The 26,455-nt window shown below is 42.7% G+C and overlaps 1 protein-coding gene across 3 annotated transcripts in view; it reads left to right on the forward strand.

The window, feature by feature from the left end:
* Positions 1-26,455, forward strand: part of SLC22A23 (solute carrier family 22 member 23) — a 109,171-nt gene that overhangs the window by 7,443 nt on the left and 75,273 nt on the right. For all 3 annotated transcript variants that reach the window (XM_064705361.1, XM_064705362.1, XM_064705360.1), the window contains exons 2-3: positions 10,520-10,623; positions 15,828-15,982. In XM_064705361.1, the coding sequence (XP_064561431.1) occupies positions 10,520-10,623; positions 15,828-15,982 (259 nt within the window). The remainder of the gene's footprint in view (positions 1-10,519; positions 10,624-15,827; positions 15,983-26,455) is intronic.

A 26,455-nucleotide genomic window follows, 5' to 3' on the forward strand; every position in this document is an offset into this window, starting at 1 on the left:
TAGCACAAGATTTATGATTTTCTTGAGCTTCAGGACTTCGGCCGTACTAATGGTGAAAAGTCTTAAATTAAACCTTAATAAATCAGTTCTAGAGAGCTGCTAGATTTAGAAAATGCTAAAAGAGATATAGTGCCTTTTTTGATATCTCTTTGTGTATCTTTTGTTTTTTCTGCCAGTCTATTTGTTCCTGCCCACCCGTCATCCCTGCTCAGGACAGCTACTCTCACTCCCTCCCTTTCATATTCCTTCCTCTTCCCGCTCTTCTGCAGCGCAGCCAGGCTGGCGCTGGCTTACCCGCAAGTGGCTGTGGAATTAATTAGGCTGAGATCTTGCTACAGAACAAAGGACCGGGGCTTGCTGCAGACAATGGGTAGAAGATCAGAGTAGCCTGTTGTAGGAATATGCTGCAGCTTTGCAGCAATGCTGAGAGTTCAGTTCTTGCACGGAATTCCATCAAAACAGACGTTTTCAGATTTTGATCACCTCAACTCAAACGTGTACTTAGTTGTTGTAATGTAATTTTTTATATATTTTACCGGCTGATTTTGGTAGCAGATGACTTTGTGTGCATTCTGAATTCCCTTTTAAAGTCAAAGGGGAAGGAAGGAACCCGAAGGAGGAAAAAAGGAGTTTCAACACCCTTTCAATCCATGTCATCTGGGGTGTGTTGCAGAGGTTTCCAGGCAAACCCCATTTCAGTGTTTGATAACTGCTCAGCATTACTGGAGTTGCTCTGGTCCACACCCAGTGTTGGTGCTGGGAAGCCTGCCCCCACACCAGCCTGTAAAAACTGGCAGGCAACAGGGATTATTGCGTGGGTTGAGTTATTCCTGCTGATCCATGCCGTGTCATACCTGCTGGGAACATGCAGTAGGTTTGTAGCTATTCCCACAAAGAAGGATCAGTGCTGTGTTCGATGTGACTGGCATGCTTGGGGTGGAACCTCCTGCCTGTCCTGTGGGCTGATGAGGAGAGGCTAAATATGCTCTGGGCATGATGGGCTGGGTAGGAAATTTCAGTGGGTAGTACAAGACTTTGTTAGTATTTTTTATTTTTCTTATAATCTGGGAGAGGCCCAATTGCCAGTTGTTAACACTGAACAACAAGAACAAAAGATTAGGTAAGTGGACGTATCCTGATCCTCATTTCTGGGATGCCTATCTAGATTCCCCAGGAGCAAAGCTGTGACAATCAGGAATGCTGCCTGTGAGATGCATTAAGTGGTATGTTCGCCTTCTCCAGTGATTTATAGTTGCCCTTGTGCATTGTTTTTGGAGCAGGGTGGTCTGGTTCCCTAAAAAAGGTTCTTTGCCTCCAAACAGTGGTGAAGAAATTCATTTTGGCCCAAGTACTGTCTCCCTGCTCCTCTGCAGCACTCTGGATCTTCCTGCTTTCCTCCTGGCCTTCAAGCCAAAGTCCATGATCATGCAGACAGTGTTGCAATGTCCACCCTACAAATATTATTTGGATTAAAGGATAGGGACTGTAAATTAAACTGTAAGACCTTTTCCCTACTGTGTATTCCATGGCTGTATAAAATGTTGTCTGCTTGAACAATACAAGCTTGACAGACCAGTTTCACCTTCCGATTTGTAAACCAAGTGGAATATTTTTCTCCCTTCTTCCCTACCCTTAATATTTATTTAGGTCTGAATTAATACCAGACCCTGAGGGTTTTTCCTCTCTCCTTTTATTCTTGTCTGAGTTGCAATAACCGTAGTTTGCAAATGATGAGAGGGCAAGGTCATGGCAGCAATAATTGCATGTCAGAGTTAAGGTGTCTGATCTTTTTATCTAAGGTGGCAAGTTTCTGTCATGAGCAATGTCTTTCTCCTCTTGTCTACCACTTCACCCTTTTCCATTTCAGAGTTTTATGCCATGCTTGAATTTGTGGTTTTTTCCCCCTGGATTTAAAAAAGCCCAACAAGATAGTAAACTAGGTTTTGCTGTGTCGGCCTTGTCAAGGCTGCAACATATTTTGTGCATGCATGTTTTGGCAACCTGAAAAATACAAGTCCACAAAGCATGAACCTACTTTTGATAATGAGATGATAGTGAAAGTTAATATTTAACTTCAATGTTGCAGGGTTTTCTTACGTGTGGCTTCTATTTTCAGTGCTTAGACCAGTTCTAAATACAAATTGGGTAGCTAGTTTGACTTTTTTAGTTTGGTTGCAAAGTCAGTCCCAGCAGCACACACCTTGTCCAGAATACATGTGGTTGTCAGCTGGAAACTGAGGAATGGTACTCAAATGCCACTTTTCAGTGTGTGTGTGTGTCTCAGTCCTAGGGATGGGTGTGGTTGCTAGACTGAAAATTAAAGCAAATTTTGTGGTGAAATCTTCTAATCGTGTCAGAATACATATAGAAAAGTTACTTAGTTGCAGCACAGATGTAAAAGAGATGTTGAAATATCCTGCTGCTGCTCTGAGGAAAATTATTAATATAGTATTATGAATACTGTGCAGGAAAGCTGCAAGCAAGATTTTCTATCTCCCAACTCTTTGATGTTAGATGATATTATGGAGTTGGGAAAAATTAAGTAGATCACATCAGCTGAGAAACAAGTTAGTTGACTAATCTGTGGATGGCGAAGGCTGGAAAAGATCTAAATGTCTCAGAATAAAGGGAACTCCTACTGAAAATAAAAGTAGTAGTGATGGAGAAGTGGGTGGTACGTGGATGCTACAAAAGTTGATTTAATCATGTTGAGTATTCAGAAGATTGTCATATGATTAACAAATCATATTTTAATTGTTAGCATATTAGCAATTATTATTTACTTAGCAAACTTCCTTCTTCCCTCTCCTAATGGGGAAAAAACCCAATCTGTCATGAAAGCAAGTTTGGGAATAAAAGAGCTAATTGTTCCTGACTAAAGTGTGAAGTTGAAGGGTAGATGAAATTTTTCAGCTCTGCATTGTCTCAGGGGCCATTATCTTAGGAGTCTCTTGATGTGCCCAGTGGACAGCTTGGAAGGTCTTTTTTGCTTATGGCATAGACTAAGGAACAATTTAGTGCAGAACACTAAATTTGAAATCTTTTCCAAGTTAGTTTACTAGCATTGAAATGGAGTCAATATGTGTCCTTTTGCATATTTGAAATTCCAGGCTTGTTTTGTGACTGCAATGTTGCTTGAGCCTTCTCTTCAAGCTGGAGATATGTCCCTTAGAGGTGGACCATGACTGAAAGGCTTGAGCAAGGCCTTTCAGCTGCCTGGGAGGGACTGGAGCCCCACACGTGCTGCTTGTGAGCAGGACAGCATCTCCCTGTGGGGCACAGTGGGCACAGCCTACTTACTCCGAGGTAATTCATATAAGAGGCACTGTGTCTCTGCCTCTCCACTTTCAAGCAGCTTGAGGAAACCTGTGCCTTAGGTTTCCCATTATGATGACAGAGTCAAAGTTTTCACACCAAGAGGAAGGGCTGCTGTGCTCTGTATCAGTGCTCACACTCTAATGCGTGGCACCGAGCCTTTGTGCTTTATTTTTAAGGCTGAAATATCTGACTAAAAAAATATGCACTTAAAAAATTAATGCAGAAATTACAGAGCTAAGACATGAGTATCAGAAAATTGTGGTTTGGAAGGAGATGTATTTCAGCAACTTAAACTATGATAAACTTCAGAAACCATTAAGGAAACTTGTGAAGTCCATGGCTATGCAGTCCTGTACTATTTTGTAGGGATAGAAGCTGTTTTCATGGTTCATATTATGCTGCACAATCTAATTATATCTTTCTTGGAAGACAGCTAAGCACATGTCCTCTGGCTTGTGTGCCACCCCCTCTTTTTCTCCCCACTCCTCTCCCTCCCCATGTCCTCAAAACCTTTGTCCCTGTGGTAGTATCAAAAGTTGTTTCTTTGCTTTACTTTTCAAATGGTGCATTGCCCAGGTGGTCAGCCATGTCCATAGTAAAGCAATCTGACAATTTCTGTGTACATGACCTTGTGTGCACTGTTCACAAGTCATTTTTCTGGGCTGCAGTTTTCCTTGCCAGGTGTCTGCTGCGGTGAAAAATGGTTTACTGGTTTCTGAGAGTGAAAAGTACAGAAAACATTGTTTCCACTGTAAAGAAAAACGAATTGGGAAAGAAGCTGAAGGAAACAAGCCCTTGCATCTGTTGAGTTAGCAAGCTCCAGTGTATGGGGATAGGGACCCCAGGTTTGTTAGGAATAGGAAGAAGGCAGATGTTGGGCTAAAACTCATACTGTGGTACCAGCAATATTCCTCTTGCCACCTGAGTAAAAGTTCTTGCAAATCTGGATGATTATGAACTTCTCAAAATACCAGTGTGTACTTGCTCAGTAAAAATTTTGTTTTGAAGTATTGAGGTTCTGAGAGCTTAGGCACTGTTCAAAGATCTCAGCAAAAGCATCCACTTATGATAAAGCTGAGCAATGTTAGATGTACTTGGCTTTTAGAGGTCTAGCATCATAGAGAGAGGAAGTAGCTTGAGAGTCAGGTGTTGACTGTGTCTTGGGTTGAGGCATTGCAGCGTCGGTGTGGTGTGGGCTTATTTGAGTGGCTGTTCCAAGAAAACAAACAACAAAACCTCTCAATAACTGGTTTGTTGTTTTTCTTGTGTGTTGTGTTTTTAATGACTCTTCTGGTTTCCAGTCCATTTGTGTCTGATGAAAAACATAAGGAAAGTTGTTGTTTGGGGAGGTTTGGTTCTGAAAGTGGCTGGCCAAAAAAAAAAAAGATAAAATTATTAATTTTTATACCTTCTTCTCAAGTCTTCCAGGATTAATTCTATTAGACTTTTACTCTACCTAATTTTCTTATTTTCAAATGTGATCTTGATATTTCCAGTCAGCTGATTGTACTGATGGTCACAAAAAATGCCATGTATTCTCAAGAACACTTTATTGACACTTAAAATACAGGAGTACTTTTCCCAGCTGTGAACTCAAAGGAGAGGCACCCTTACTCTGAACCCTGAAGGTTAAATAGTTTAAATGCTCTCATGTTGCCATGGCTGAGAAGGAGGTACAGAGATGACTGTGGCACTAAAACCTCCCCCAGTTTTTGGTGTTGCAGTTGGAGCATCCCTGTGGGAAGCTTCTTCTGCAACCTCCCTTGTGTGTTTTTACTGCACACTTATTTCCTGTAGAGTTGAGCATCACACCGGTTTCTGGGTCTCATGCACTTTCTTTAGGATTAAATGCTGACAGAGTGTCATTTTTGCAGGGGGCTGAGAAAGGGAAGAGGGAAATTATGTCCTTTAGCAGTCTAGAGGGAAATCTTGGTACAGTGCTGTCCTGTGGCTGTAATTATGAGTACTACTCAGATTATTCAGTTCTGTGGAAAGGAATTACTGGTAGGTATATTGTAGTAGAACTACTGACTGCTTTGCTTTCCTATTTGTTTTGGGGTTTTTTCTAATAGCGCTTGGTCTGCTGACTTGGAGCTTTTCCTCCAGGAATAAGTACTTGGAGACTGTTCTGCCTTTTTTAATGTAAACTGTATGAGAAATAGAACTGTATTTTTTTATTTTTTTATTATTTTTAAACTAACTTTGGTTCAGTTTGTTGAGGAAAAAACTGTAAGATAGTTTTTTAGGAAAAAGAACACTGTAAGATAATATGAAGGCATCACAAATTTCAAGTCTCACTGGGTAAGGTGTTTGCATAGAAGATGGATTCTAGTTCTAGTGCAGGGTAAATTGACAGGGTTTGGTTATAAAAGATGGAACAGTAAGGAGAGGAACAAAGGAAGGTGAGACCCTTGGAAGGTGATGAAAAATTTATTCTTATTTTCATTTATTGATCCTAAAATCTTTCCTGGATGAGTAGACAAGCTGGTGGCTTTTCCCCAGGCAGGGTTTGATGCTGCTGTGACATACATGATACATAGAGGACAGGGCTTCCCCAAGTGGGACCTTTGCTCAAGAGATTGAGAGGTCACAAGTGGCGTGTGAGGCATCAAGATGGGAGTGTGAAGGCTGGCACAGCAGCCAGGTGCTGCCTGCCTGGGGAAGGACCAGGGCTGCAGCTTCATTCCTGCTGACAGGTTTAGGGCCTTCCAAGGCAGCAGCTCTGCTGATCCTCTGGTGTCTTCTTGCTGAAACCATGCAGAGAGCAGTCACAGCAGAGCTGCCTTCCGCCTGTTTGGGAAAGGGGGTGCTTTCTTTCAGCAGCAACCTGGGCATTGAGCAGTGGAAGTAAACTCTGAAACCGCAGAGTGGGAAGTGGGGATGTGTGTCCAGTGCCCCCCTCGTGGGATTTTCGTGCCACACTCCGAGTTGATGTTGTACCAGAGAATCTCTCCTGCTTTCTCGTTGCTCCTTTTTAGGACAGAAGGGTCTGCCTTTGGCTGGTTCTACCTTCACCACCTTATCATATCTAATGAAGGTAGAACCAGCCAAATCCTCAACAGGCATTACCTGTTAGCAGGGGGTATTCAGTGTGCTTGGGTACTACAAACAGCATTATGGTCCCTGGAGTGCAAGGGCTTTTGAGACAAGAGTGCTTAATTCACACAGCTTGTGTTTGTAGTTACAAAGCAGCAGACTTCACTTTTATAACTTATAGCAGGGCAAATAGTGATGCACCACGGGAGCCCTGTCCAGATTTTCACCCTTTGTAAAGAAGTTAAAAGATGGTTACTATTTGGATGTGTTATCTTTTGCCAGGTGTCTTCCCAAGCATCCCATGTTTTAAATAGTCCTCCATCTTGCCATGAATTATAGTGAGTCAGAGCATGGGTGGTGACTCACTGATACCAGTTGAACATTAGGCTCCTGAAGGTGTGACTCCCTCAGCTTTGACCAAAATACCCTACCACAACATGAAACAATCACTTGCAATACATTGCACATCTGCATAAGGGGCAAATTCTCTATGTTGCTGTACTGTTATGAAAAGGAAGTTTTGCTCTTTAATGTTCCTTTTCCACCAACATATTCTACATATAGTTATTCTTGTTTTGGCATAACAATGCAGTTCTTTTTGTGTAGCAAGTCACTTTATCTGATCTCTTTCTTGTATTGGGAGGACGGATGGAGGACAGAAAGACTTAGAAAACCCAGGGACACAGAGAAATCCCAGGGAAAGGTTAGAAGCATTCTTTCTTCAGGCTTGACACTGTCAGCTCCCAAGTGGGATACCAGGGGATTCAGCCAGAGCAGTTATAGGATTTAATGGTTTCCCTGCTTGTAACAGATTAATCTACCCTTTACAAGTGGTGGTAGAGGATTACTGTCCAGTCTCCTGCCAAAACAATCTCCCAGTGCAGATTTACTTGGAGTGCCACTTGAACTGTCACCAGCTCTGCCCATCCCAGTGTTTTGTTCTGCATGGGAACTTGTCACTCGTTTCTCCTTGGAGCAAATCTAAATGTCATCTTTGCAGGATGAAACTACTGGTGCTGGGAGCAGGACCTGCCATGGCTCTGGGCACAGCTGTGCCATGTGGGCACATGTCAGCTCTGTTCTGCTCTGCTGAGCCCAGGTGTCTGTAAGGGGAGGGGCAGCACTGATGTTGTATAAACGCTCCTGCTTTATTTCTAGCTCTTCAAAGATGAGGCTTTTCCATGGGGAATGGAAGGGGGAACACAGGTCTCTGGCAAAATCTCTGTGCTCTCAGCATGACAAAGCTTTGCTGGTTTCCTCTGCTGCTGTGTTAAGATATGTGGAGATGATATGCTTGCCATTAAATATGTATTTTGTCCTATTAATGTCATCTTTACCTGAGGCTGCTCTTGACTCCAGCATCCATTTTTCTTCTTTCTCCTTATTCTCATCTCCCTTTGCAAGCTGAATGCCCTGGTGGCACCTACAACTGTCCTGCCAAATTTATTTTGGGTAACTGCTTCATGGTGACCTCTCTCTGGTTTGTGACAGCTGCCAGAGGAGAAACCAGGATATAATTCAGCTCTTAGTACTGAGCAAGTAATTTGGGGTCATGGCAGGTTCTCCAGAATTGTGTGTTAAAGCAACTGTTGATATATTTCCCTATTTGTGTATTTACAAACTGGGAGGGTTTTGCAGAGGGAGGTGTTTTGGGAAGGTCAGGGCTGCCTGGTCTGTCAGGAGTCTGCCTGTGTGGAGGAGAATCAGCTCCAATTTCTGGCCTACAGTGAGCTTAGCAGAGGGCAGGAAAGGGCCAGATGCAGGGCTTGCAAGGAAATAGATGTTTTGTTTTCAGAGCAGCTGGGGAGTTGGACAATAGCCTCAAAAACAAACAAACAAGGGATGACTTGCAGATAAGTAATCAGAGGAGTGGGTGTGTTTTGGGCACCACTGAAGGACAGGCTGATAGACTGACTTTTCTCCTGCTTCTAAACTCTTGCTCTCTGTGCCAGTGTGCCAGAGGGGTTTGACATCTGTTGTCCTGGACTGAAATTTCACAACAGCCCTTGATGAGACTTTGGGTCTTCCAGCCAGGAGCCTTTGCCTCTGTGTAATCTGGTACTGCACATTCCCTGCCTGGGGCTTGTGTAAGGGCCGGCTAGCACTGGCTAGCAGCAGCAAGCTGTGAAAATGGAAAGGCACCACGATATCTCCCTTTTCTTTTTGCACTTGGAGGACACTACTGTTCCTCTGACATCAACTAATATAAAAACAAATGATTGAATTTTTAAATCTGTTCTTGTATAAATATGAATGTTTTTTAAAACTTAATTTTTTTATCTACCAAAAAATGGATTTATCAATTTTAAGCAGCATATACACCTTCTGGATTGTGAAAATGAATCTGGAGAATTTTAAAGCCTACCTCTGCCTCAGATGTATCTTCTGAATTTTGTTTTGTTTGCAGCTTGTCTGGGCAGATATTTTTGTTTGCTAGCTGGAGATTGGTTCTAGAATTGCTAGTATTAGTAATTGCATATCCTCTACTTGCTTCTGAAAAGTCAACATTTTTGGAGAGCAATCCACAGTGCCTTGCTGAGTTCTTTACTGCAAATTATTCATAGCTATCTGGTGGAAAAAATCCTTTTTCATACTATGGTTCTTTAGTGCCTCCAGTCTGTAGGGTGAAAGATGAGACATATATGTCCCAACTTTTACAAATCATGAGTGGGGAACTCAAAGTACATTTAGTTTAAACAAAAAGCCTGAGCCTGAGTGCTGGCACATTTCTTTCAGCCACAAAATTGCTATACCTCTTGGAGAGGTGTATATTGTAGCAAGGACATCTGTGGTGTTGGACAGAGGGCTGAGTCTTGTCTTGTTTGTGGAAGGGCTGTGCGTCATGGAAATGCTTAAAAGTGCAGTGCACCTAATTGAACTCTTTTGAGGGGAGTTTTTTTTGAAGTTGCATCTGACTTAAAAATAAATTGCATCGTTTTACTTTGTATTTTTGGCTCTGAAACCTCAGTTACTGGTGTCAGAAGGGCTGCTACTATTACATTACATGCAAACAGCCATTTATTCTGCAGAGTTTCAGTTCTGGAGGATCTGACTCTCCAAAGTTAGCTGTACTTATTTGTCATGAAAAGTGTGTGGCTGCCATTACCATCAATATTTGAACACTTCACAAACCATGGGCAAACATATCCTCTTACATTTATTCAAGGGTATAAGAGTAACTATCCACACTTTACACATAAGAAAGATTACATTTCATGTCTGAGGGCAATGAGGATGTTGGGCTAAAGCCAGGAATGCAGTCTGGTTCTTCTGGTTTCCTCTGCCTCAGAGGAAAATGGCTTGGAGTTTAGGGAAGCCTCACTAGAAACCTTGCTGTTCCTATCTTTCTCATGGGGATGAGGCAGTGCCCTAGTGCCAGGTTGCCTGAAATGGTCCATTTCCCCTTTCTTTGGACAGAAGGGGTAATTTCAGTATTAGCACAGCTTTATTGTGGAGGTTCAGATCCTGTCTGGTCTCTGAGCTGTGAAAAGTCCCTGTGGGGCTGCTGTACCAAGAAGCTGCCCTGGGACTTCCAGCTGCTCTGCCAGGCCCCATACCAGAGCTTGTCCTGACAAGCTGTGCCTTTATTCAGTCTTCATCTCCCTTCCACCACCTAGGGAAATCAAGATGCTTTTCTGGGAGTGAAAGCACTGTGACACTGAGAGCCTGGAGCAAAGGGCCATTAGGGGTCTGTGGCAAAGGAGCTGCTTTTCCCCGTGTTTCCAAGCAGCCCTGAGGAGGTTAATTGGAGCACTGGCTCTGAAATTGTCGGGTTTGCTGCTGGTGTGCCTGTGTGGGGCTCTGGTAACAGATGTCTGGGGCTGGGATGGCCAGATGCTCCAGCAGCACCAGTACAGGTACTGCCAGCACCTGATGGAGATTTCCCCAGAGGCTAAACTCCTGTGGCCTGGAGAGGGGAACCCTTAAGTGCTGGATATTGCCATCTTATAATTATAGGGATCTGATAAAACTCACTGAGGTAAATGAGTCTCTGCATTGCTTCTTGGGGTCTGGGCTTAGACTTGAGGGGGAAAGCTTTCCTCTGCCATTTCCTTGCACTTGGATTTACCTTTGGAAAAAACTCTACACTGTATTAGTATGTTTAAACACATCTGAGGTACTAATTTATTTCAATTTATCTATCTCTTTTTTTTTTTTCTTCCAGTGGGATCTTGTTTGTGATTCAGCCTGGAAAGTCCACATTGCTAAATTCTCCCTGCTTGTAGGATTAATCTTTGGCCACCTGATAACAGGATGTATAGCCGACTGGTAAGTGAAAAATCTTTTAATGCAATGCAACTATAAATAAATAACAGTATTAAATATTGTTTTGAGTGCCTGCTACTTGATATTCATTAGGAACCTTTGCATAATGGTGTTTAAGACTCTGAAAGAATCATGGTGGACAAACAGTGTAAAAGTGTGTTAATTGTTCCTGAGTAATTAAAATCAAGCTCAGTAGCACAAACTATTTGATATTTGGCTTACTTGTTTCCCACTGACACAATTTATTGCAGCTGTAAAGCTAGTCTAGAACTAAGTATTTTCTAATTATACAAGTAAAGCCTTTAGTTTAGGGTTGGGTTTCGTTTTCTCAACGAAGCAAGAGGACCAAAAGAAATTGGAAGCTGCACTGATTTCACTGAATACATGACTAATGTCAATCCTGTGCTTGCACAGCACCTTTTGGTGAGTTGAAGGCCAATTTTTGCAAAACAAACCTTTCAGTTGTTCTCTTTCTAGAGTTCCTGTCAAGCAAACATTGTGATGTAGTGTTAAGGATTTAATGCTGACTTATGTGCTGCTAGTTTTGGGGTATTAAGCTTTAAAAGAGTAAATCATAATTCCTTGAATTGAGGCAGTTAAAACATTATTGGATACCCCAATGATGCTTTAATTTCAAAAGGTGGTCTTGTACTGCTGAAGATTGGAGGAAAAATTACATGGATGACTCAAGTGATTTCAGTGGAAACTTGAAGCACCTGAAACAACAATGCAGTTGCTGTCCCAGTCACTTCAGTGCCTTCCAGCACAGTTGCCAGTGCTGGTGCTTTTAATGGCCCCAAGTTAACTCTTTTCACATTCATTAAAACAGGAAAAGAAGAAGAGTTGCCTATTAGGGAAATCTTATAAAACCTCAGCAACTCACCAGCCAGTTGGGAAAAAAAAGGCCCCCTGCAGCCCTGCAGTAATTTGGATCAAGCATTCCTAGAAAAATTGCGTCTTAATTCCTGAATAGTCACTGAAAATTTTTGAGCAAGAGACAAATCATGACTTTTCAGTGAAGTAGGGAACATGCATGAAATACAGTTGAATTTGATTAAAATACCACAGTAAAATGGGGCTCCAAGAACCCATAGAAAGTATAGAGGAGAAATGAATGAGGGATCTTGCTTGGCTTTCCTAAAATGGAATCAGAGAAGAGAAAGCAGACTTATTACCAAGTTAGGAAAGTGCTGCTATAATTGACAAATAAGCCACAAATAAGTGAACAACTTGTTGCCTAAGGCACTGGCTTGGAGAGAGAACTGCAGTAAGCAGATTTAATAGCTCTGTGCCACCAAAAGGAACATCCTTGCTTCCATCCATTTCTGTCCCCAGTGTGTACTTTGTGCTGCCACATGAGCTTGTTGGACCCCTCTGCAAGCTGCTTAGCTGAGCTAATGCAGCATAAAATTACCCTGATTTTCAAATATCTAGAAATGCCTAGTGAATTTAGGAAAATTGGTTTCCAGCTGTGGCGCAAAGGAGAAAAAGGGTAACTTGGTGGCTGGAGGGAACAGTGACCCTTTTGTGGATGACTAGAATGGACATGGTTTGCTGCCACCAAAGTTGGTCCTCATACTCCTGTTTAGTCCACATTGCCAACTGATGCCCCTGACACAGCAGAGCTCCTGTGCTCAGTAGGTTTTTTGCTGTTTAGCAGTAGTAGCATTTGGGGCTGGTAAAAGTAGACCTAAATGGAATTTAATTTGCTATTTAATCACAGCTTGAATTTCTGCTAAAGTGTGGGGTTGTACAGATTGTACCTGATAGAAAGAGAAAATGAAGGAAAAAAGATGTCACTCCCAAGCAAGAACCAGGGAGATTAAACAGAGTAATGCGTAAAAAGTGTTATAAAAATTCAAATTCTGTTTTCATTTCATTTATAAACCACTCTCCAGTTCAGATAATTAGAAGATGTTTTTGGGTTTTTGTGCCATTAGGGGTTTTGCTTTTCCTCTTTGAAATAAGCTTTTAAAGCTGAATGAGGCCAAAGCATAGAGTGTATTAAGGCAATTTGCTAAGTAAACGGAGTGCTCTGTGCTCAAAACACAGTAGGTGTGCACACTGGGACAGCTCTGTGAGGAAAATCTATAGGAGGAAGGTCTGCAAACATGCTCAGCTGTGGGAAGGCCAGCTGTGTCCAATTCCTGAATAAGTCACTTGCTCCACAGACAGAGAGTGCTGCTGGCAATTCTGCCTGCTCTGGACAGAGCCCGTTGAGGTTTGTGTGGGAAGTTTGCTCCTGCAGCAGGTGGGCACGGTGTTCATGCAGCACAAAGACAGACAGTGGGTCCGTACCTCTCATTGCCCTGTAGTGCCCCTGCTTTGCTCCTGCTCTGATGCTTTTTGGAGCCTCTGAGTAGTTCCAAAGGCAAGAGAGGGCCTGCAAAGAATGGCATGGGAAGGGCACTTGACCAGCTGTGAGAGCAAAGCTTGGTTATCTCAGGGTGACATGTGTAGGAGTGTGGGAAGAGCAGCTCTTCTCCTCAGCCCAGTCACTCTCCCCCTGCAGGGCAACTCTGACATCAGGAATATCTTTTTGATGTATTTGCTTATCATACCGTGTGGGGGCTGCAGATTCTTCAAAAGCCTGGGGTTGCTTGTATCCCTGGTTATTTACCTGTGCAGGCAGCATTTAGCATTTGATCTAGATAGCAGCGTGCACTGTAGGTGGAGACTTCCATGCTACAGCAATCTCTCTCTGGAACAGTTTGGATGGCAGCAGATAGCATCCTGGGGCTGTTTTTCTAGGGAAATTGTGTATGGTTTAATTTCTCACAAGCATTTCCATGTACTGTTAGACAGATAATTCTGTCTGCATATAAAAGGCGCTTTTTTATGCTCTGAGACACCATCCTGTCAAAACACTGCTGGATCACCAAATATATGGCTGATAGCTGCCCTGAAGCTTCAGTTTTTTGAGAAGTGTGCTGCATGCCTTGGTGAAGAAGATGACTAGTTTTGTGCTTGTGAGGAAATGCCTCTTATCAGAGGGCTTTCCTGGCCTCAGTTGGTTTTTGCGGGCTCAGGAGGCTCTTGGATTTTCTGATTTTTTTTCATTAGCAGCAACCATTCATTTGTGTCACTTGTATAGTGGTAGAAGAAATTCTGTGTCCTAATGATGGGTAACCTTGAGTACAGGGGGTGGGAGGAGGGGAAGAAGGAAACTGAAGTATGCCAAGCATGAGGTCTTTTTCAATCAACATCAGGGAATGGCAGGTCAGGCTTGTGATGAGAATTAAGTTCCTAATTCTGAGTGTTTGCATAATGCCTTTCATCTGCAAAACACTTCCACAAATACTAATTGGTATGAATTACAGCTTGGCATAACAAAAATGGGACTGCAAAACTCTGTGCAGATAGCTGATAACACGAAGTTCATGGGGGTTTTTTTTCTGTATTCAAGGTTTTACATGAGGTATTTCCCCTCCCTGCCCAAAGGCTGTGTTCCATAAATACAAAATCTGGAGCACAGGCAGCAGCACTCCCCATGTCCAGCGTGCCCCCAGTGTGCTGTGCATCACAGAGGCATTGATGCTGTGTTCCCACCCTCAGCCCCACTGCAGCTCACCTGCCAGTGGGCTGTGCTTGTTCCCTCATGGAGAGCAGCCTGATTTGACCTTGCTTCCTTCAGCTTCATGTTGGTTCTGTTTTAAAAGCTTTGAATGACTAATGCCAGCCAGTTCAATCTTTGAGGGGCCTCACAGGTGATACTATAGCTGAAAATAATAATAAACCTGTTTTCATGCAAGGAGTCATGACAACACTTTCTTAGGTGTGACTTTGGAAAAGCCTGACCGATGACTGGTCCACTCTTCCAGTTCCCAAAATGCAAAAAATTATAATAATGTCTCTTTTTCAGCCCTTCACTCCTTATTTTATTTTAAGTACTGCAAAATCCAAAGTTCTAATTGTGAATGCATATGTATAATGTATTTTATAACTGCTGGTGACAATCTGCTGAAATAATTGAATAGAAATGCTACAGCATGTGAAACTGGACTGAGTTGTGAGATTTAAATGCTCTTTATTGTGCTGACATTCAACCTGATGGCTGGCTTGCAGCTGACAGTCTGCTTTGAATGGGTCTGTGAAAGCTGCCTACGAAAAGCAAGTTCATGTATTCTTTGTGAAAATGGCATATGGAGCTGACTAAAAGGGATCCTCAGTTCCACTGGAAAACTTGTGGGAGTTGACAAGTTGAAAAATTTTGGAAATCTCCACATAATGATCCAATTCTTGCTTAAAAATAGCCATGTGCTCTGGTGCTTCATATCATTCTCCTTGCACAGAAAGAGGGGAGAGAAAAGGGAATTATAAACACTAAACATATGAAAAAGAGATGGTAAAAATGTCATGTTCCTTGGACATGAAAGAGCCAAATTCTGCAGTGGCTGCCCCCACATGCAGTGGTAGCATAACTCTTCCTCCTCGTCAGCACTGTACCAATACATGCAACTACAGCTTGCAGCTGCAAAGGAGGGCTGCAAGTCCTCTGCCCCTGTTACCTCTAATGGTTTTTGAAGTGATTTATTCTTCACCCTATCCTCCAGTCAGGCTGGTTTTGTGGGTCTCTCCAACGGCTATGAGGGCACAAAGTGGAGGGACTTGGAGCTCACAATTTTCCTGTGAGTTATATTATTGACTCTCTGAGGCTCAGTGGAGTGACCTGAGCCCTGTTTGTGTTCAGTCCATGTTTGTTAGGCTTCTCCTCAACAAATGAGACCAAGAAAAGTTGTTTTCTGAGCTGGCTGCTCTTGTAGATGAGACTGAAAAGCACATGTCTCTTGGGAAGAGGAAACCTCTGCAGCAAAAAATACATTATGCCATGTAATACATAATATATCCTTCTGTGCTACTACAGAGAACTCTGAGAAGTTGATTTTCATCTCCAAAGGACTTATTTCTGGGCTTACGGTAGTTCCTAGATTTATCTTTGTTGTTCGAAAAGGCTGGTTAAATCAAGAACCAATACAATGTGCTGTCTCTGTTTAATCCTTTCTGAGATGGACTTGTCAATGCAAAGCTGGCAGAGAAATCTGGGATTTAGTAAGAAAAAAAGGAGAAGAATGGAACAAATGTTAAAAATGGGTAGCAATATTTGGAAGGGATTGCCTGACTTGTTCCCCTCTTTGCCAGTTTTAATGATCCAGCATTATGTCCATCCTGGCTTTTAACACTGTTTCTCCATAATTCCTTACTTTCAGGGTTGGTCGACGGCCTGTACTGCTCTTCTCTGTCATATTCATTTTGATATTTGGACTGACTGTGGCACTCTCAGTGAATGTGACCATGTTCAGCACACTCAGGTTTTTCGAGGGATTTTGCCTGGCTGGAATTGTCCTCTCCCTGTACGCGCTGCGTGAGTATTCCTTCACCGCCCATACAAATGGGTTTTATCGAGTATGGGCTTTGCTGTTCTCTGGCTTCCTGCTTTTGTTCAAACAGATCAAACCTGAATCATATTGATTGCAAAAAACTTTAGCCCAAATTTCTCTAAGAAGGATTTTTGCAGCTCTCTCTTTAGGTTGCTACAAAGCAGTCTGTGAAGCTGTCTCAGAGTTCATTTTAGAAGTTAGAAGGTGGTTTGGGTTTGTCTGCTGTTTTTTAAACCTAGAAGCTACCTGGGTCATAGCCATAATGTATAATGGGAGTAGATTTCACCCTGCAGTATTGAGCTCAGTGGGAGACTGACCACTTTGGCTGCCTCTAACAATTTGTACTCTGGCACTTTTTCAGAACTTCCTCTATTACTTGCAGAAATATCCTGTGTCCCTGCCTCAGGATTGTGAATTTACAGCAAAAATGTGTTAGAAGACTCTGAAATCCTTTTATCAACTCTCTTTATTTTTTGGTTGGGCAATTTTGGGTTTTGTTTGGATGTTGCTGTTGTTGTTTTTGTCTGTTTCATGAGGAGGAAAGCAATCTCTGAGAGAAACTTGAGGGAAAGCTTGTAAGAAATACCTACATGCTCCTATCTGAACTGAGTAGTAAACTTGTGGCCAGAACACTTGAAAACCCCCTCTGGAGGCCTTGCCCTTGGAGAGTGCATCCACAATGTCACCAGCCTATCTATGTCCCTTGGATATGTTCCAGAGAGCATCTCTGCTTCCTTGGCTGTTTGTAATTAACAGGTAGCACCACATCAACCAAAGAAAACACAAAATTTTCTCCTCCTTATTATGGCTCTGGAAAAGTATTATCTAATTATATCCTGGAAGTTGCTGTACGGATCTTCATAAAATTTTATTTACTTCCTATTGTGGATGGTATCTAACCCATCGAGATTTAGCACAGTATCCTTACTTTGCACAGAGTATTTTGTAGTGTTAAGTTCCACAGTTTTTGTTTTATTTTTGGTCTGCGCCATGGGGAAAGAGGCCTGACTGCAACAGACAAGAGTTTGTTCTGTATTGCACTTCGTTGTTATAGCTGATATGGTACACAAGATACTTGATTTTTTAAAATTCTCTTGTGTTTGTTCATATAATCTATAGTGAGATTACACCAAAAAATGAAACTACAACTGAAGACATTACACTTTTATTGAGAAGTAATTTAACCTGTGTGGTTCCCATGGGCTTCAGCGATTACCAGTGTGATGTTGAGCTGGATAATCAGCTTGTCAGGATTTTTCACAGCCCAGATGGAGCATGTTAGTTTGTCTTACTTGATTAGGGGTTTTTTTCTAACTTTTAAGAGATTGCTACTGATGATTTTCATGGGGAAATGCTGACTAAGTAGAAGTTTGATTCTGGACATTTTTATGATTGAAGTGAAAAAGCGTATTTTTTGCTTTAGACCAGACAATAGCTTATCAGCCCAGGCTTTCATTCAGAAAATGGCATATTCTGGTTGCTTCATGCACTACTTGGTCCAAAGCAATGATTTGAGTCTGCTCTTTTATCCCCACCCCCTCTAAAATTCAGGTGTTTGCTATAACCACTGCTATCTGGATAGACAATGCCTAAACAGAGCTAGTAGGTGTTAGGAGAGATCTGTGTGAAATTAGCTGCAGGCTGAACATCAGCACACTTCTGTGGGGGTGAGAAAAAGTGAAAGATGCAGCACCTGTGCCTCTGATAAATCTTCTGACCTTCTGTTTCGAGAGATGAGGGGAGTGAGTTTTTACTGTATTAAATAATTTAAACAAAAAGGAAGTTGTCATCTTGCTATAGAGTGCTTGGAGAGAAGTAACCCCTAAAGTCTCAAGAGAATGGGAGTTGTAGGGTTTTCTGTTTGGTGGTGGTTTTGATTTTAGTCCTCTTCTAATCTGTTAGGCTTCCTCTCAGTCTTTACTTACTACTATCTTTCCTGCTAGTATCAGAAAAGTGTGTGAAGTACTCTTATGATTCATAGCTTCTCTTCCCATTCCCTTAATGGCCTTGATTTCTTCCCCTGGAGATTTGTTGCCCCTGAACTCCCAGCTGGCTGCCCTAAACAGAACAATAGAAAGTGGAAAGTTTGACCTGTTAGTGGCGGCCATTAGCCAAAATTTCCAAAGCTACTGTGCAGAAAACTGCATAGGCTTGCATAGCCTGCAATGGTAATTAGTCTGTCTCTGGGATCCTTTTACACTGTGTTGAGCTTGCTAGTTGTGCTTGGATTTATGGCCTGCCTGGGGGAAATTGTAAATAACAGTTCAGGATGCTTTGGGAGTGAGAAGAGCACCAAAGTGCTGTCTTTAAAACACAGAGCTGCCTAGACTGAGTTGCCTTCACCATCCAAACCACACACTTCTTCATAGCCTAGTGTGTTATCCATGGTGCAGAGTGCGCCAGGGACGAGCCCTGCCTTCCATGGAGGGACAGCACGGAGCTGCTGTGCTCCTCTACGGGCTTTCCTCAGTGCTGTGCTGAGCTCACCTCTCATGGCCTGCAAGTACAGTCTCCTCTTGCCTGGAGCTGCTCAGGGCTTATCTGAGGGAACCACCTTGGGAAGTTGATTTGTTAAACTGAAATTTTTGCCTGCAGCTGCCAAAGTTTTGTTGGAAGAGGTGTTTCAGGTGAAATTTTCAGTGAAGCTGCAGGAAGAGACAGGCTTTGTGCAGGTGATGGTGCTTGCTGTGAGGGAGGGACAGAGAAGCAATGAGCCTAGGACTTTCCCCTCCTGGCTGCTGTGAGTCCTTGCATCATCCAGGAGAATAAAATGCAGCAGATCCTATTCCACTGAGCAAACACATACAACTTGGAAAGGCTTTTCTTTCATGCTGATGTGGAGCAGGAGGAGCATTTACTGTCTTCCAGAAGTGTTTTCCTGCCTGGAAACGGGTTTTTCTACCAGTCTTCATGGGTTCCTGTGCTTCTCAGCAGTTAGCACAGATCTTGTATGGCCAGGGACCAAGAAGAATCCTTAGTAAGCTCTTCCCAGGAGGGTACAGTGTCTCCCAGTATGCCACACTCAGCAGCAATGTGATGCACAGAGCAGGTGCTGCCTGCTGTGCTATGCTGGCTGGGTCCCCCACCATCCTTGCTTAGCAGATTTCTGCAGTAATAGGCCACCTCTTGCTGGAGGAGGGTGCTGGGACCATTGGTAAAATATCCTGGAGAGAGAAATGCTGAAGGGATGAAGAGGAGTGCTCTGGCCACGTGGCTTGAAGGGCATGTATGGCCTGCCCAGCAGCTAAACGTAGAAGAGTGTATAGACTGGAGGAAGGCAGGAGAAAAGGTGGGTTTTTTTTGGGGTGCCTGCTATCTGGTATTTGTTGCTGTGTGCATATCCAGAGAGGAAGGAAGGATGGGCATTGTGCCCCTGTTAGCTCAGATGGATGCATGGTGCCGCAGCCTGCTGCCCAGCCAAAGGACAGGAGGTTTGACTTTACCCACTGAGGGGAAAGCCCTAAGATGGCCCTGAGAAGATTTGTCCTTTGGACAGGCTGAGAGGGAGAGGAAGAGGTGTGGGAGCCCTGAGCAGGGTCACGGGTGCCTGAGTAATGCCTCTGCTGGTATCTGTGCATTTGCAGCAGCAGCCAGGCATGCCAGTCTTACTGCAGATAGCTCTGCTTGCTCTTGCAACTCACGTGGGTCCAAGTACACTCAGCAAATGTGGAAGTCATGGGAGAGAGCAAATCTGATTACTTTGAGGGTGGGGAGGGTGTTGCATCTGGGTCACTTTCCTCTCTCTGGGTCACTGCCCTGAGCACAGAGCAGCCCTTTCCTGGGTGCCTGTGGGGAGGGGCAGATGCTTTGGCTGGCTCAGCACAGCTCCCTTCCTTAGGGCTCCTTGCCATCAACTGACACCAGAGCTCTCATGGCTGAGGGCAGCAGTTCCCCCTTCACCCCCTCTCCTCTCACATGCTGCTGCCCAAGCCCGGCTGGTGCCAGCATCTGCCTGAGCCATCCACCTTCCCTCCAGAGACCACCAAGGGTGCCAGTGTCAGTGGATTGTGCCCTCTGGTCTCGTCCCCTGCTTCCTTTGGGAGATCTGCTGGGCACAGTGTCTTTGGTGCTGCCTGAGCCTGGGGGATAGAGTGGGACTGGGGGCTCACACTTGTCAGGGCCATTAAATGAGCAAAGACAAAAGCCTTCCCTCCAACTGTTGGTGTCCTAAGCTGTATCTGTTTCAAGGCCAGGATCCCTGTTTTTCTCACTTTCTGGAGCCAAAGCTAGGACTTTGGTATTAATTAAACTATTTAAGGAGAAGGAGGGGAAGTGAACAGATATTTTTCAGGCAAATGCTCCTGGCAGGTTTAAAGAGCTTCCCATTGAAGTGCTGTATGCTGTCGCTAATGACTGTTCCTGAGCTCAGGCAGCACCAGCCCCGGTGTGGATTTGCACACAATTGCAGGCAGTTCAGCAGTTTCATGGGTGACTGAGCTACAGATTATGCTGCAAAATTAGGAAGTCTAGACTTGAATGAACCGGTAAATAAGCTCTGGAAATAGCTTTGCTAGAAAGAAGACGACATCTAAGGTTGGAGCAAGGAAGCAGGGATGTCCCTCCAATGCATAGTAGCAGAATGAGTGGGCATGTTTCTTCTCTTTCACTGTTGGGAGAAAAAAGGTAGAAACACTGTTGAAAATCATAGGTTGTGTTTCAAAAGCCTGTGGAAGCTTGGCAAAAGCTTTCAGACCAGTGAGGATGTCCAGCGCTGATGCATCTTTCTCATTTATAGCTAGGTCATTCAAACCTGTTACTCCTGCAAATTGCACAGGCAGGGATCTGAAAGGCTAAATGTGGCTTCTTAAGATTTTTTTTTTTTTAAACATGTGTCCTGGAAAGCTAAAGCAGAGTGCTAGAAAGTTTACCGCTGACTGAAGAATGAGCAAGTGCCAAAATGGAGCAGCTCTGAGTGTTGAGCTGCAGTGATGTCAGATTTTTAAAATACTTTTGCTTCCACTCAGGTGTTAATAGAAAGAGTGAGATTTATGTGGGTTTTTTTCCTCTATTTTTCAAAAGCATATAGGCTCTGAAATCCTGAAGTATTCCAAGTTTATAATTTATTTCATTCTCTGTTTTCCTCTCATGACTCTTCAGTTGCAAGCATGGCCTTGGCAAGGCAGGTGAAGCACTGGAAACAGCAGGCTCTGAAGCTGTTCTGTGTAACCTGAACTGGCTCAATAAATAACCCTGCAAAGCATCCCCAAATTGTAGGGTGTGGAAAACATCTGATTGCTTTCCAGTGTATTGACATGTGAGTTAGCTCTGCAGTAACGTGCAGTTCTCTCCACTGACAGGTCTGTGATAAGATCAAGGTTGTTAAGCCACCTACCTTCTGTTTATGTAACCAGCCTGCCTTTGTCTGAGTCACTCGAGGCAGGTCTGGTAGGAGTGATCACAGAGGGATCCACTGAATGAAACATTTTAACTGGCTCACCTCAAAGTGACCATTAATTGTTAAATGATACAGAACCACTTTGTTTATAGAGCCACCACGGGCTGGTCTATCACTGAGCCGGGATGTGATTTTCTGGAAACAGCACTGCTACAATTTTCGATAGCTCTGTGGGAGAGCTGTTAAAAAAAAAATAGTATGCTGTAGGGGCTCTCCAGCTGCTCAAAAAAAGTGCTGTGCATGCTTTTTATCAAGTGCCTGGGGGCTCAATTTATGCGAGAGTGGAAAAGGTTATTGGAATTACAGCACTCTCCTCATAAGTATAAATCTTCCTGTTCTACATTGCTTCCCTTGCTTTAGTCAAATCACAACCCATAATGGTCTGTTTGTCTGTTTTTCCTCAGTACTTCTGCTGAATTTCCTTCCCTTTCTGATGGTCAGAGTGGGTATAGGCCCTTCGAGGGACACAGTGTCTGCCATTAGGGCAGAGTGGACCCTCATCCTTATTTTAACCCCTGCACACTGTCTTCTGGAGCAGAAGTGCTCTTGAAGCATTGCTAACATGTTGTCCTGAATCCTTAAAAAAGTGTAGCATTGAAGGCAGCCCACTTGAAATTAATTTATACAAAGTCTCCAAGTATGCCAAAGGAGAATAAAAGTAGGCTCTTTCTAAAGCTCCTTGGAAGGTTAGAGCATGTTTTCTTGATGCAGATATTGCAGCAAATGTAATTTTAATCAGTTTTTCCATTTCAGTTGCTCAAACTCTTGTGTGTTGTCAATGTGACAAAAAGCCTAAGGAATTAATTTTATTTGAGGTACTTTTTGTATGACTGGTCAATTGTGAATGCAATTAAGATAGAACACTGCAGTTGTTACACTTGTGATGATGACAATCAGATGAGATTAGAGTACACTTGCCATTTCCCCGGCTCAGAACACAGCTTGCATTTTTACCATTTAAAGTGTCTGTCTTTTAATTGTTCCAGAGCAGCTTCAACACTCTGGGTATGCTCAGTCTGCAAAATCTTACCTTTTGTCATGACACTTGTAACTGTTCAGAACTATAATTACACTTCTAGGGATTTTTAATTTTTTTTTTTTTATTCTGAGCAATGTCAAATAGATTCATAAAGCTGAAAGCTTGCTGCCACTGAAAGGAAATGAGAGAGGCTTTTCTTCTTCCTCTTCCAAATTCCTTTGCATTGTCTCAGCTGGTCACACAACTAATGACTGCACATTAAGGGAATGTTTAAAATGGATCGTTAAATTCAAAAAGTTGCCTTTCACTTGCAACTCTTAGACCCAGCTGAGGTGGTGTTATTCACTGTAAGAATAAATTGTGAAGTGTCTGTTCCCGCTGCTGGTTTGTTGGGGTTTTTTCCCCCTCTTGCTGTAAGACAGCTGCTAAATGGCTTTTTCTTGCTACATGGATCCAAGTTCATGTTCTGTGTTGTGTGGGGTGGCTAGTAGGAAAATCTTCCTGTAACACATGTGCATCCATCCATGCAGGCTATGTCCAGATGACTTTGGCTTTTTAAATCTTACTAATTTTTCCTACCAGGAAACTACAATTTTTGCAGAGAGTATCAGAGAGAAGTTGTACATATAAAGCCCGTTGTGCTGGGACTGTCGGCTTATGGAGTTTTAGTTGCCCTGTTCCTCATCTGTGTCCTGGCACTTGGCAGCACTTGAAAACAGGATGGGCTGGTGTTGGAAATGAGAGGAGCAGGGACATTCTCAGGAGTTGCACTTGAGACAGGCAGCATTCAGGGTTGGATTTGTTTTTCCCCCAGATACTTCTTTCAGTGAGAGCACAGACATACACACATTTTTTTTGTGTGTGCGTGTGCCAACTTTCTGCTGCAGAAGGAAGGATGCATAGGTTCATAAATCACCTAGGAATGAACACTACTTTCCTTCCCTTTCCTGCCTATCCCTACAGGTTAGCTTGTCAGGAAAAGAAGCCAAGTTCTAGCAACAGGATGTGCATAGAGGAAAAGCCGTGTCTATATAGAAGGTGCATTTAGAAGTTATCTGTAGTGACTTTGCTCAAGTCCAGCAACAAATGTCAGTGCACAAATTCACATAAATATTTATGTGTCTTTCAAGGGGAACCATAATTAAACAAGGCTAGCCAAATTCCCATCCCTAGTCACGCAGACATGACTCCTATTTTTTCACTTACAAATAATATAACCCTGTGGGATTTTTACTAGTTCAAGTTAATTAAATTTCACTCAAAGCATGAAATTTGCAGGCAGTGCTCATTGCAGTAATTCTGCAAGTGTGTATTATTTAGTCAGATACAATAAAAAGTTCGCTTTTGTTTTAATTCTTCATTTTATTTGTTGACAGTGTACAGAATTTAATCATACAGACCACACCATACCAGTCCTTGTATCACTCATTTTTCTTTTTTTTTAAAGAAAACTCCTTGATGTAGCATTGTGAATGAATTTGTTCATAAGTTATATGCTGCAATTATTGATGGACCTAACAGTATGAGCTATGTTTTTGTCTTTTGAGAACATATGGTCCCTTCTTAAATGACTTGTACAGACACTTTTGTAGTTTTTAGAGATAAGTTAAGACCTAAGAGCTTGCTAATATCTTGGAAACTTGTTTGTTCACATTCTTTGAATTCTGGTTATGGTATGAATTGTGAGAGAAGAAATCAGTTTACTGAAGTCTAATGGATGATGTGCAAATCTTTGCACTACTCCAGTTTTGGATATATCAGCTGTTTGTCTGCTTTAGGCACCTACACTTTCAGTATGAAATCTTTCAAATTTTCTTGCAACAATTATTGAATTTCGGCCTGGCAAAAAAACCCAGACAGTATACTAGAGAAAAAGAGTGTTTGAAGAAGGTTCAGTGGCTTGGAAGTATAGCTGTCCTTGATGAACTGCCTGTACTGAACTGTGGAACAAAGCACAATCCAGTACTTGCAGCAGAAATGAATCCGTTTGGATCCTTGTTTTGCACCTCTCTGGGTGATGTCTCCAGCTCCTGGATGTCCCAGCATTTCTCTCTGGCTTGTGCTTGGAGGAATTCTTGGCAGGCTGACAACTCTTGTGGTCTCTCCTTCCAGCTTTCTGCCCTGGTCCCACGGCAGAGACCACTCTCTTGTACAGAGATGCCTCAGCCCCCTCCCTTGCAGTCAGCATTCAAGTGCAAATACATCTCCATCAGCGGCTTAGCTCACATAATCAATGCACTAGGTTAAGGACATACATTTCATTCTGCTGTTGTTTATTCTCTGAGGAGAATAATCTCTGGCAGAAGCAGCAGGGGAGAGCAGTGTTTGCGCATGCCTCGGCTCGACTGGGACACGAGAAGTGCTGTGGTGCAGTGGAGGAAGGCAAGCTCTGCTGGAGCACTGTGCACTGGAATTGTAACTTTGTTAAAAATGCAGACCGGAGAGCCTGTGTGCCCTGGTACTAAGACATAGGTAGGTTATTTAATGTTATCCAGACACTTGAGATTAATTCCCTGGGGAAACGAGGAGGGCATTTTCTCTATGAGGCGCTGAGTTCAACAGATATTTAAGGACCAGAGTTGTTGTCCAAAATAAATAAGTAAATGGATCCCTAGAGATTTCTGCTTGATGTGAAACTGCTGTCCAGAAGGAGCAAAGTGTCAGCCTGCCAGCTCTTCAGGGACTTTTTCCAGTTCCACTGCTGCTTCCACTCAGATTTCAGTTCTTGTACTTGTGGGCACTGTAGCTGTCTCCTGGATATGGAGCACTCGATTAACAGAGTCAGAAGAAAGTAAAGTAACAAAAAAAGCACAGGAAGCTGAATCAATAATGTGGTGAGGCAAAAAGCAATATAAGGGAAGAATTTCTGTGCGGTTTTATGCTATTATTATAGCAAAGAAAAATGGATTGAAGGCAGGAAGGAAAAATAAGAGCAACTTAAAAACTGTGTAATGCTGGAAGTAGCTTATGTGGTGAAATTGCAACCAGTATTCCTAATAGCATCCCAATTTTGTTTCATTTATAGCTTTGACTTTGCAAGGTTTGGTTGGGGTTCTTTGCCTAGAACTTGACTGACTTGTTTTTCAATGCAGAAAGCCAAATCTGTCTTTCTAGGAAGCTTGAGGAAAATTAATTAAAGAGCTTTTGAATTATAGATCCATTAAAAATGACTCTGCTTTGAAAGTTAAATAAATAAATAAAACTGTCAGTGTTTGTCATCAGTTGAAAAAATTGTTTCTCTTGTATCTGTACAACGGAGAAACCCAATTACTGAGCTCCAATGCTTTGGAATGTGGGCAAGAGAAGCTTTGATTACATCAACCTTGACTGTACTCATATGAGTCTTTTCAGGTGTCATTTGTGAGTTTAGAATAATGGATCAGCCGTTGTCCCATTCTGTCCAATCAGTTGTCCCATTCTGCTTTTTTTTTTCCTTTTGTGTCTGTGCTAAGTCTGGAAGAAAATATGCCAAATCCACTCTGCATCTTGCAAACCTTTAACCTGATAGATTTCAATTCTGCAGGAGACAGACTTCATCCTTTTTAACTAAGTGTTTTATTTCAATAAAAAAAGCCTTCATGCAGGTGCCTTTCCTGCCTTCCTGACCTTTTCTTTAATGGAGGTCTTTCCCTGAGGATAAGTGTTTCATATGGGTCTAGGGTTAGTAACATGTGCCAAAGCAGAGGAGACTAGCTAATGCATGACCCAAAGAGGAAAAATAAAAAAAACCCCAGACTGTACAGAATGTACAACAACTGCCTCCTCTCTCATGCTGTGATAAAAGACAATGTAGCAGATATTTTTCTAAAATAAGGAGTCTGCTCCAATCCAATGAAGAATAATAGCAGCAATTAAATATTTTGTACCCTAGTTGTTTTGGAAACAAAAAAAAAAAAGGCCAGACAAAGCTGGCAGCACGTCATGCTGGCATGTGTGAATGTGAGTAGCACTGCTGCCTTGGTGCTGCCCTTTGCTGGGATCCTGGTTTTCAGTACCTGGTGGGACTTCCATTGAGCATACCAGTGCTTTTTCCTGCCAGGACAGCTTTGGATTTGACTTCTGACTAGGATACTTTTATTTGCC

The sequence above is a fragment of the Zonotrichia leucophrys genome, chromosome 2 (genome assembly GCF_028769735.1).
Source record: "Zonotrichia leucophrys gambelii isolate GWCS_2022_RI chromosome 2, RI_Zleu_2.0, whole genome shotgun sequence".
Taxonomy (NCBI): Eukaryota; Metazoa; Chordata; class Aves; order Passeriformes; family Passerellidae; genus Zonotrichia; species Zonotrichia leucophrys.